The sequence below is a fragment of the Myotis davidii genome, unplaced genomic scaffold (genome assembly GCF_000327345.1).
Source record: "Myotis davidii unplaced genomic scaffold, ASM32734v1 scaffold591, whole genome shotgun sequence".
Lineage (NCBI taxonomy): Eukaryota > Metazoa > Chordata > Mammalia > Chiroptera > Vespertilionidae > Myotis > Myotis davidii.
In genome coordinates this window covers 2,830,716-2,843,294 of record NW_006284340.1, presented here as the reverse complement: position 1 = coordinate 2,843,294, position 12,579 = coordinate 2,830,716, and the positions used below count along the sequence as shown (strand labels likewise).

General features: G+C 37.8%; 1 protein-coding gene across 2 annotated transcripts in view; it reads left to right on the top strand.

Annotated features, from left to right (window-relative positions):
• The window catches only part of RASAL2 (RAS protein activator like 2), a 177,050-nt gene that overhangs the window by 47,636 nt on the left and 116,835 nt on the right, over positions 1–12,579 (top strand). For both annotated transcript variants that reach the window (XM_015570144.1, XM_015570141.1), the window contains exon 3: positions 3,208–3,334. In XM_015570144.1, the coding sequence (XP_015425630.1) occupies positions 3,208–3,334 (127 nt within the window). The remainder of the gene's footprint in view (positions 1–3,207; positions 3,335–12,579) is intronic.

The following is a 12,579-nucleotide window of genomic DNA, read 5'->3' as shown; positions in this document are numbered from 1 at the left end:
GGAGGATTTTGTGCCCTGGGCCTCTAGTATGTATATAAATAGTATTTTCTAAGTAGCTTAATTTATTTGTGCATGTTGCTCCTCCGTTGTCATGGATAGTTTGGAACTAACCATCAGGATTAGAATTCAGAAATTATGTTTGACTTTGTTATTAGCACAGCTTAAATACCCGAGAAGCCATTTACTCCTTACTGTGTTCCATTTGCCTCATCTGCAATGGAATGAATTAAAGCGCTTGATTTTATTTTTTTCCTGAGGAAAAATTGGACTCGGGGCACAGTACAAGGCCAAAGAGGTTAAAAAGAATTCCTCTCATGTTATAGAATCTGGAAGATACACAAATTTTAAAGACTAATTCAGTATAAACAATAAATGTGTACTAGTAAATGTCCTGGCTGGTGTGGCTCACTTGGTTGGGTGGTGTCCTATGCACCAAAGGTTGCAAGTTCATTTCCTGGTCAGAGTAATGTCCAGGTTGTGGGCACCATCCCTGGTAGCAAGCGTGCTGCAGGTAGCACATCAGTGTTCTGCTCTTACATTGGTGTTTCTCTCTCTCTTCCTGTCCGTTCCTCTCTCTCTAAAAATCAATAAAAAATATTAGAAAAATTAAACTAGTAAACTAAATTAGGGCAATCAGAATGGACAACATAGCTTTTCTAAAATTGACTTTCTAAAACTGATTCTTTGATTTGGTATCCCCTTATTTTTTTTTTAGAATGTGTACAAAGATTGGTGAACTCCAGCTTAGTTTGAAAGTACTTGAAATATGAACCCTATGATTTTCAAGTAGATCAATATCTTGTAAAAATATTTTACATAGGGATCAATCTATAATGTTGTAAAAGATTAATAAGAAGTGCAGGTTTTGAATAAAAATCAACACTATTCTCCCATATATCCCATGTGAGAGATAGTATACCCCAATTGTAAGTGATACTTTGAATAAAACCTTTTATTATATTCTAAGTTACAATAGTGGGAAATGAAGAGTCTACACAAAAACTTTGAGAAAATAATTGTGAGTGAAATTTAGGCCCAGATAAGTTTTATATATTTTATGTATGTTCTCCTTAGACATGGTAGAGGCAAAGTATATGATAATAGAAGCCATTTCTTATTTTTTTCCAAATGTGTTCTTTATACATTTTCACAGGAAAGATTATAGGTCATTTCCTCCTATAATATGAAAAATAACTACTAAATTTTTTCCTTATAGCTTGAATTTTCATTATTTCAGATAATTGGTGCTTTTAGAACTTTGAGGAAAATGGTTTTTTATTTAGGTTCCTGTTTGTTCAAAGATACAAACTTTCTACTCGTATTTACCCCTATTCCTTTCTACTTTTAAGGCAGGTAGAGGTTACATTTTTTCCTCTTACTAGATGAGAGTTATATAACCTCTCTGTACTACTCTTTTAATTATTTAAGTAGAGATAATATAATTTTCATCCTGAAAGGGCTGGATGACTTAGATTACCATTTGTAAAGTTTTATATTACAGAGTGCTATTGGAATAGTTCATCTCTTTATTGATGCTATTACTTGGTTTCCCCTTATTTTTTTAGAATGTTACCATTGTTAATTCTGCTTCTTGATTTCTCAGTGTGCAAGTAATGTAAGCATAGTTATGGTAATGAGGAAATGGTGAATTTTTGGTCCTATAAAGATTGTGAAAATAAATTTTCAGTCCATTATGAAGACATTAGGACTTCGCTCTTCAGATTCTCAGTGGCACAGAGAGAGTTTCCCTTGCTATTGCCCGCTTGACCCCAGTCATAGGAGTTGGATTACTGAGGCAAAGTAGAAGACAAGCCTGTGTGTATCCCAGTTTCTCTGGATCAGTTGATGTGATATGTATATACTAAAATCATTTGTAAAAATAAATTATTCCTCATCTTTAAAAGGGGGGTAATAACGGCTCCCCCATAATGTCACTCATGTAAAATCCGTAGCCCTGCACATAGCAAGAACTCAGTGCTAGTCATGATTATTGAAATTGTTAAAATTTCAACACGAGAGCCATAAGAAATAAGAAACTATGATTAATTACTGATATATTTTGCCAAACTAAAAATGTTACCAATACTATTCTTAATTTTGATAAAGGTTACTAGCAAAATCTCACTGAAAATGTATTTTATTAACTACTAGAGCAGTGATTCTCACCCTTCCTAATGCTGCAACCCTTTAATACAGTTCCTCATGTTGTTGTGACCCCCAACCATAAAATTATTTTCGTTGCTACTTCATAACTGTAATTTTGCTACTGTTATGAATCATAATGTAAATATCTGGTATGCAGGATGTATTTTCATTGTTACAAATTGAACATAATTAATGCATAGTGGTTAATCACAAAAACAGTATGTAATTATAAATGTGTTTTCCGATGGTCTTAGGTGACCCCTGTGAAAGGGTCGTTAGACCCCCAAAGGGGTCGCGACCCACAGGTTGAGAACCACTGTACTAGAGGCTAGGTGCATGAAATTCGGGCATGGGTAGGGTCCCTAGGCCTGGTCAGTGATCAGGGCCAAATGGGGCCTTCCAGCTGCTGGCTGAGGCCTTCCTTCACTCTGCACTGCCCCCTGGTGGTCAGCACACATCATAGTGAGCTATCGAACTCCCTGTCTCCTGGTCAAATTCCTGAGGGGACACTTTACATATTAGCCATATATATGTGTGTGTGTGTGTGTGTGTGTGTGTGTGTGTGTATGCTTAATTCTAAAATTAAAGAAAAGTTGGGTCATTTTAATACTTTTATCTAGCAAAACCTTCTTTTAAGAGAATGTTGTAGCTAAATCTTTCTGGTTGACTTTTATTTCCATTTACCTGATTGAGCATTGGGCAGAATTGGAACTTGTGAACCAGTGTCCTATGTAAAAGAGTCTTTTATTTGTGTGGGTGTTTTGTTTTGTTTTCTGAACTCCCAAAACAGGTGCACACCTGGATAAGATTTGTACATACTTCAACTAAGCTAATTTACATACTCACCTTTCCTGATCTTTTGGTTTTCTTTTTAAAGAAAATCTTCCTGCAAAGGGATTGGTAATACTTTACCATTGTGTATACTTTATTTCTACATTTCTTCTACTTTGCTCTGATGGTTACAAACTCCTGTCTTTATTAATTGAAAACATTATTCAATCGGAAAGTTGTTATGGCGAACTCAGTTTTAGGTTTCATCTCTTTTTCTTTTGGTTTAACTAGATACCCACGGAGGGAGGACAGGAGCAGCAGGCTGATTCCACCAAAGGGAGATGCCTGAGAAGAACTGTCAGTGTCCCTTCCGAGGGTCAGTTTCCTGAGTACCCACCAGAGGGCACCACTAAACTGGGTAAGCGAATAAAAGAAAAGAAATTGCTAGCTTTTATCTGGTAATTTATGGACTTGTTGAGTGTTACAGTAAAACAAAACACCCTGTATTTCCCGTTAAGGAAGCGCATTGATATGTTAACCAAGAGTTAGAAGTCATTAGAAAGTTTTATTGTTTGTAACCGAGTGGCAGCAAAGTTATTTTACAGATACGAAATTTGTCTAAGCTTCTTAAGTTTGCTGTTCAGCCCTAGACAAGTTGAATGGTGTATTGTTTCTGAGTTTATTGTTTGGCTTTAAATTTTGAAAGCCCATTAGGTGATCTTGTTGAACTACTGAGATTCACTGGGGAGCCAGTATTGTATGGAAACTTCGTATTGAGTGTTGTGTGTCCTGTTCAAGCTACTGATTCTGTCTTATGTAATGTAATGTCAGATCAGGCTACTATAGCTGAGCTAATTTTACATATCTCATGTAAGTATATTTGGGACTATAGTTAAAGGGGTGACGAGAGAGAGAAATTAAAAAAACCCCTATGAGTTGTTATACCCTAAAAAAATTGTCAACATCAAAGCAGCTCTTTCCGTGTTTCCTAACAAATATATTGTTTCATATTTTGCATGCTTGCCAATGGATATATAGATATTTAGGTCAGGTAATTTTAAAGGAACATAATTAAGATTAAATAAAATAATGAAAGGATTTGAATAGTAGGAAGTGCTTTATATCATTGATGTTATTATTTGCTTAGTGAAACTAGACATTTAGTCACAGACATTTGCTAGGTAGATAAGTCAGAACTATTTGTCTGTATGTTGGTGAATATGTGTTTTTTAATATCGGTTTAGTTTTCCTTGTTTGTTTCTTCTTCATTTCTCTTCATAATTTAAATGGAACTCAATTCTTGGTCAGAATTTGAATATTTTCTTTTTCTTTTTATCCTATAACAATTGTTGCTTTTCTAGAAATTAGTTAGATTGGCAAACACTTTTGTCCAAGGACTCATACTTAGAGAAATCAGATTTTCCTCTCAGTTTATTTCCATTGTACTTCTTTAGCATGTGTTGAATCCAGTTTAGGTATTGGCATAAATTGTATTGTAAACCTGCCTGGGTGTAACCATATCGTAGCCTGTTTGTATTTCATGTATGTGTTCTATGTAACTTGGACTGGCTCAGAGTCACCTTCTTTCAGTTCCTTTGCTATCTAATATTATTCACAGTGTTATGTTGATGACTATCATTGTCACTTTAGAAACTTTTGACAAGCTTTAACCCACAAAGAATATATATTCATAGTCTGAAGAACTGTTAACATTTTAAAGAAGAGAAAACTATATCGTAAATTGTAAATATCTCCAATATCCCACGTACTAGTCCCAAAGACAAACTAAGATGAGGTGGCCAAGGTGCTTAGTCCAGAGTCAATCTTCCACTTTCCTCCTGGACAAGTCTTGATTCATGGCAGACCATGATCATTTTTGAAGTGGATGTCCTAAATTAGCACTGAAAGCTATTGCTCATAAATATTAGAAGGGGAAAGACTACTTTTAGAGCCATTTTTTTTTCTTACATGCCAATCTAATGTTGAATTAGATCATTATTCTATTGTTCTATTTTTATCTCCTAGTGATTTGTCTTTAAGCAAAATTTCATGCTGTCAAATATTGAATTGAATAATTGCTGTATATGTAACATTCTATGCCAGTCCCTAAGTGAAAAGAGTTGTAATATTTCTGTCATTAGAAGATTCTTACATAATTAGGAAGATAGATTATTGATGACTTTTCACAGCACATGTTATTGTGTTATATTGTGTGGCTTTCATTGATTTTTAATTTAAAAAAAATCCATTTGTTTATGCAGCAAATAGTTATTGAATGACAACTATGTGCCCCATGCTGTTCTAGGCACTTTAAGACACAAAAGTGAAAAAAAATATACAAAGCTCTCTCCCCTTGTGAAGCTTACATTCTATTGAGGAATGATAGACAATAAGCAAGAGTAATAAGTGAAATATATACTGTGCTAGACGGAGATAAGTACAAAGAAAAAAAATAGGAAATAGGAAGCATCAAGGAAGAATAATTTTAGATAAGCTGACCAAAGAATGCCTCCCTGTTAAGTGACATTTGAGTCAAGACCTGATAAAAGTATGGAAGTCAGGCATGTGGATACCTAGGGGTGAGGATTTGCACCCAGGGGAATAGTAAGTATAAAGGAGAAATATGCTTGGAATGTTCCAGGAGCAGCATAGATGCCAGGGAGGCTGGAGTGGAATGAACAAGGGGAGAGTAGTAGGAGATGACATCATTGAGTATATCACAAAGGCCTTGTAGATCATCATGAGGGCTTTGGCTTTTATTCTGTGAGATAGGGAGCCACTGGCTTTTATATTGAGAATAGGGATGCAAGAATGGGAGTTCAGAGATCAATTGGAATGCTATTGCAATGATCTGGGCCACAATGGTAATAGTGGAAAGGCTGAGAAGTAACTAGATTATGAATACATTAGAAGGTAGAGCCAACAGAATTTGCTTGTTGGATTGGATGTAGGAAGTGAGAAACGAAAAATGATGAATTTTGGCTAGAGCAGCAAGAATGAAATTGTCGTGTGATATTTAAAAAATTGTTTTCAATTGAATTTTAGAGAGAGAAGAAGGGGGGGGAGAGAGAGAGAGAGAGAGAGAGAGAGAGAGAGAGAGAGAAACATACATCAGTGTCAGAGCAAAACATCTATCGACTGCCTCCTGCATGCCCCCTACCAGGGATTGAGCTCACAACCTTGTAACTATGTTTTCCTATATTTATTGACCTAAGTGATAAAAATTTGAGGAAACTTTGAAGAAAATAAATGTTAAAGCACAAAGACATTTCTAAAATTATAAAGGATAACTTTTATAGGCCAAATTTTTAAAGGATATTCATTATTCAGACCTTAGTTTTTAATTCTGACATTCTTGGTTAAAGTAATCTCAGTTAACTTTATGTATAAACTAATGATGACTCTCTTTATTCCCAAGATATTTATTTATTAAGAGTACCTAGATAATTTATGACATTTTTTCAAGATGCTAAAATCTATGAAAATACATGGTAGTAATAATATTGAAGGAAGGAGAAATGAGTAATGAAGATTTCATATTTCAAGAATTTTTCAAATAATAGAATCAAAAATGCTGATAAATAATGCCTGTGTTTGGTAGCACTCAATATTTAGATTGACTATTAAGTTATGTGTGTGTGTGTGTATGTATATATATATACACACGTACACACACACACATTATTCAGTAGAAGAAACTTGTGAACTTTAAGGTAATATACATACAAATGAGCAAAAAATTTATGAAAAAAGTCAGTAGTCTGGTATTTCTAGCTCTGAAAATTAGAACTCAGTGAATAATGGCAGCGCTTGGTTTTCTTTGAAATGCCCTAAAAATGTCTTGTTTCTTCCAATAAAATAAACTATTTCACAATTATCTAAATAAGCTCATGTTCAGAGAGCTATATAATATCCATCCTTTGTACTTATATTCCATCATTCCCAGATTTCAGTGATATAGTAGAGGTCCAGTGCACGGATCCGTGCACTGGTAGGGTTCCTCAGCCTGGCCTGCACCCTCTTGTAATCTGGGACCCCTCAAGGGGTCAGGCTGAAACCAGCAGTCTGACATCCCCTGAGGGATATAGTAGTATGGGAAGCAGCAGGCAGCCGGGGAGGAGCCCGAGGTGGGTCAGGCACCGTGCTGCTGCTGCTGCTTGGTATGCCACAGTTGTGCTCTCCAGATATGAGCCCCGCATCTGGCGCCCATTGGTCAGCTCCTGTGTTGAGCTTCTGTACCCTGGTGGTCAGTGCGTGTCATAGCGACCAGTCCAACATTCGGTCGACCGGTCCAGCGTTCTTTTGACCAGTCACTTAGGGTTTTGTAATAATAAGTTATTTGAGGAAAGGTCAAATGAGCTCAAGAATTATTAAAAGCATTATGGATAAGTAAGGTAGAAGCCCTGGATAATTTCACTGAGGCTTTTGGATGGGTGGTTTTGAGTTTTCTTAAAAACCATAAGTCAGTATATATTTATTTTTTGAAATCTGTAAGATTTATAAGATACATGTGGTAATTCTACTGATATTAGCCTAGCACAGTGGTCAGCAAACTGTGGCTCGCAAGCCACATGCAGCTCTTTGGCGCCTTGAGTGTGGCTCTTCCACAAAATACCGACTTCTGCACATGGGCCACGAAGTTTCAATCGCATTGTATGTGCGCGCCTGCAAATGGTATTTTGTGGAAGAACCACACTCAAGGGGCCAAAGAGCCCCATGTGGCTCGCGATCCGCAGTTTGCCGACCACTGGTCTAGCAGAATGGGCTTGAGTCTAGGTTAAAATAGCCATGCACAGTCAATTTGGCAATAATGTGACATGTGTGCCTAAATCACTGTACTGTGCAGAATTGCACAATAAAAATCACAGGACTTATGGGGGAAAAGGAATTAGGAGCACTATAGTCAAAAACATGTAAAGACAGGAACTTAGTAAAAATAATAATACATTTTTACCTGTGCTAAATGGTTGAGGAATATATAAATACTACAGAAACAACAGCACCTTTACCTTGGAAAGTTATCTAGGAATTTACTGTGGTAGTGGGCATCAGAGTAGTTTTTAAATTTACTGTGAAGTGATGGAGGGAGGGTTTTTTGGAAATTGAATAGAACATTGTCATAGGAGATGTGTATGGGTGTGGCTCATAGCACAGGTAGTGAAGTGAGGTCACTGTTACATGTTGGAGCTGTGTATGTGAGCCTTTTGTGTATTCATATGTGCCTTGGTTCAGCTGGGTGCATTTTTCTTTGTTTACCTAGTGCTTCTCACAGATGAAATCATGATAAAAAATTTATGTAATTGCAAGTGTTCCCTAATATGTCAGTTGTGGTGGAACATTCACATTTACAAAGCAAGTTTTAAAACAGAACTAACCCAACTACCAACCTAATTTAATCAGGTTTGTCCATTTGAAAGAAGCAGCTTGCATTTAATTCCAAAATTCCTTTTCCACACACTCTTATATTTCTTTTGGAAATTAGTTATTTGGAACACAAAGCTAGTATGAATAAAATAAAAACTAGTACTTACGTTCTCAAGCTAACTGCTAAAGCCAATTTTTATTTTGCTCTTACGAACTAAATTTAGATTAGCAGTGAGAACATTTCTTTCTGTGAAGAAAGTTCTCAGTTCTAAGTCAAGGTGCCATACCACAGTTCCTTCTAACTTGTGAGTGGGAGTTTGATTCCTGATTTGCTTTGTTGTCTTCCTCCTCATACTCATCCTGGCGCAATAGAGTTTGCTCACTTCTGTGAAAGCTGGTTCAAGGCAGTGCTGCCCCTCTGGTTGTGCAAATTATGCATTGCCCAACAACTAGGGGTGCCTGTCATTTGTCTTCATTGATTTGTAGTTATTTAATAAAATTTCCAACAGATGGCAGCAAAGTGTCTTAAATAATGGATTCCTTTCTGATTCATGTAAGTCATTTGTAAGGGTTACTGTTTGAGTCTCAGTGAAGCCAGAAGACCTGGGGAAAGAGAAACCATGAAGGAAGTCACTGTTTCTGTGGGCCAGCTATATGCTAGGTTTATAAAGCTGTGTCATATGCCTTAATATTTGTTAGTCTAACTCTTTAAAAAAATTTTTTTTATTGATTTCAGAGAGGAAGAGAGAAAGGGGAGAGAGAGAAGAACATCAGTGATGAGAGAGAATCATTGATTGGCTGCCTTCTGCACGCCCCACACTGGGGATCGAGCCCACAACACAGGCATGTACCCTTGACCGGAATCAAACCTGGGACCCTTCAGTCTGCAGGCTGATGCTCTGTCCACTGAACCAAACTGACTAGGGCTAACTAACTTTTTTAAAATAAAAAGATAAAGTATGTTCTATCCTTCAACCACGACTATATTTTTCTACAGTCAAGGCCTGGAGAGAATTTCCAAATTTGGCCTCACATCATGAGAGGCCTACAGACATGCATGCGGACAGCCAGCCTATACAGTCAAGTTCTGTGGGGATTGGTGCCCAGGAGCACCAAAGTCAAGCCCTCTAAAATGTGATGCCTGACCAAGGTCAGAGGGAAGGCCGGGGGGTGGGGGTTTTAAGAATTCAACCAAAGGACTTGTATGCATACATATAAGCATAACCCACGGACATAGACAATAGGGGGGTGAGGGCATGTGCTGGGGGGGGTGGGGAACAGCCAGGAGAGGTCAATGGGAGAAAAAAGGAGACATACGTAATACTTTAAACAATAAAGAATTTAAAAAATAAAATGTGATGCCCAGGCAAGGAGCCCCTCTTGACCAGCCCTAAGGCAATATTGATCTTTGTAAACTACTATGGTGGTGGGAGAATTGGGTGGGAAGGGGAAATGAATGGCATAAACAATCAGGAGTATTTTTTTAGATTTATCCTGGACTTTTGGGGATAGAAATTGGATAAGCATTTAATTGTATTTTTTCTAGAAACTGCACTAGAATTATGATAAAGGAATTTTTTTTAAAGGATATAGTCCATCAAGGACAAGGAGAATGAAAAAGAAGAAAACAACCACATAATAATAGATTGAAAGCTGAAAAACAAATGGAGTGTGGTAAATGACCTAGCTGACTTGAGAAAGCCAAATCTTAATCTGGCTCTGAAGAAAGCCAAGAACCAACCTGAATTGTACCACAAAGTTCTCAAATAGCTCAGGAATCGATGGTATCAGGAATACATGATGATAGATCCCTTACTATTCTCCTTTTCCCACCCTCACCTCAACCCTAATACAAGACTGCAGGTTAATTCTCTGAAGAAGAAAACCCCAAAGGTCTCAGATTGGGGCACACCAGGCAAAACTGAGAGCACAGGGCCCTTTTCCAATTCAAGGGAATGGAATGAACATCTGCACACTCACTGAATGAGACTCCTCCACCTGGCTTCTCTCACCTGTACCCTCCATGCAGAAGATCAGAATACCATTTGGTGTATTACACTAGTCCAAGAGGAAAGACCTAAAGATACTGACAGTCCCAAGACTAGCAGATATCCAAAGAAAAACCAAAACAAACTGAAGAAACTTGGAGGATCAGAGACAGGCAGGGAATAGAAAATTTTAAAAAGACTCATTACTTTCCTCAAAGAGTTTAAAATGTTACATGTGTGAGATAAGGACTGCATGTTATACAAGACCAAAGAATTGCTGTGTGCTTAAAAAAGAAAAGTAACAGAAATAAAACTTAGTGTGGGTTTGAAGATGAAAATGAGGAAATATTTTAGAAAGTAGAGGGAAAAGTGATAAAATAGAGTATCAGTTTAAAAAGTCCAATATCAAAACCAAGTTCCAGAAAAAGAAAAAGAAGGGAAGGAAATCATTAGCAATATAATTCAATAAAATTTCCCCCAGTGGATCCTAGTTTCCAGATTGAAAGGGCTTATTGAGTGCCTATGACAAGGCATTTTCAGGAAATTTCAATTTGTCTGTGGTGACAAAGACAGTATTACAAACTTCCAAAGAAAGGAAGAACATAACAAGCTAAGGATCAGAAATCAGAATGGCTTCAGACTTCCCATCAGCAGCTCCGAAGCTAGGAAACAATGAGGCATGTCCTCCAACTTCTGAAGGGAAATTAGTTCCTATTTAGAATTCTATATCTAGCTATAAGCCATTAACCACACATGAGGGTATTTTCAGATTTTTAAAATTACCTCTTGCACATCATTTCTCCTGAAGCTAGTGGAATATATTTTACACCAAGAAGGAGTAGGACATGGGATATAGGATAGGAGAGCTAGCACAGGGCAGACAGAGGGAACCCTCAGGAGAATGCCATAGAAAGAGCCAAGTTAAATAGCTTTGTACCAGTTGCAGAATACAGACAACAGTTCAGAGTGGAGCAGTCAGAAAGCTGTAGTGAAGACTTCTCCAAAAAGACACAACTGATATAACTGAGTGTGTTTAAACAACAGGAAATGAATTGGGATGGAATCCTATCTCATAATAGACAAACATGGTAATTGACCGTACCTTCACTACACCTCCCATTGGCTAATCGTGTGATATGCAAATTAACCACCAACAAAGATGGCGGCTAATTTGCATACTGCAGGCAGGGTGGGACAGTGCGAGCCGCCACCCAGGCCCCCGTGTGCAATCCCAGAAGCCGCTTGCCTGCCGCCCGGGATCGGATCTGATCACGGGCGCAGTCCGGCCCCAGAAGCCCCAGAGCCTCCTGATATGGCAGTAACTCTATCAGTAAGTACTCTGAAAGTCAGTGGCATAAATGAGGGTGAATCAAAAACAAAACCCACTTTAAATATAAAGACACATCCTATCTAATAATAGCCAAACATGGTAATTGCTGTACCTTCGCTACGCCTCCCATTGGCTAATCAGTGAGATATGCAAATTAACCGCCGACAAAGATGGCGGCTAATTCGCCATCCAGGCCCCCGTGGGCGATGCCAGAAGCCGCTTGCCTGCCCCACGAGCCGCCTGCCTGCCGCCCGGGACCCAATCTGGGCCTGGGCCACAGGCACACTGACCTCGCAAGCCCCAGGAGCTGCCTTCCTGCCACGTGGGACCGGATTGGTCCTGGGCTGCTGTGGGCTCCGGAAGCCCCAGAAGCTGCCAGATATGTCAGTAACTCTATCAGTAAGCACTCTGAAAGTCAGTGGCATAAATGCACCAATTAAAAGACAGATTATGAGCGTGAATCAAAAACAAAACCCACTTTAAATATAAAGACACATATAGATTAAAAGTAAATGAATTAAGCTGCAGTCTGTTTTGCTCAGTGGATAGAGCATTAGCCTGTGGACTGAAGGGTCCCAGGTTCAATTCCAGTGAAGGGCATGTACTTCAGTTGCTGGCTTGATCCCCAGTCCCTATCAGAGCATGTGCAGGAGGCAACCAATCAATGTGTCTCTCCCTTTCCCTTCACTCTCTCTAAAATTCAATGGAAAAATATCCTTGGGTGAAGATTAACAAAAACAAAGTAAATGGATTAAGTAACATTAAAGAGATTATAAGAAAAATATATTCCAAATTTTGTTAGTTGTATAATGGTTATGTTTAAATTATTAACACCTAAGAAACTGGGTGAAGGGTACATATAATATGCTGTAGTATTTTATAGTTTTTTTTACATGTATGAGATTATTTCAAATTAAAATGTTAAAAAATTAAAAATTAATAAAACATTAATTGAAATGTATCTGCATTCCATGAAATTTC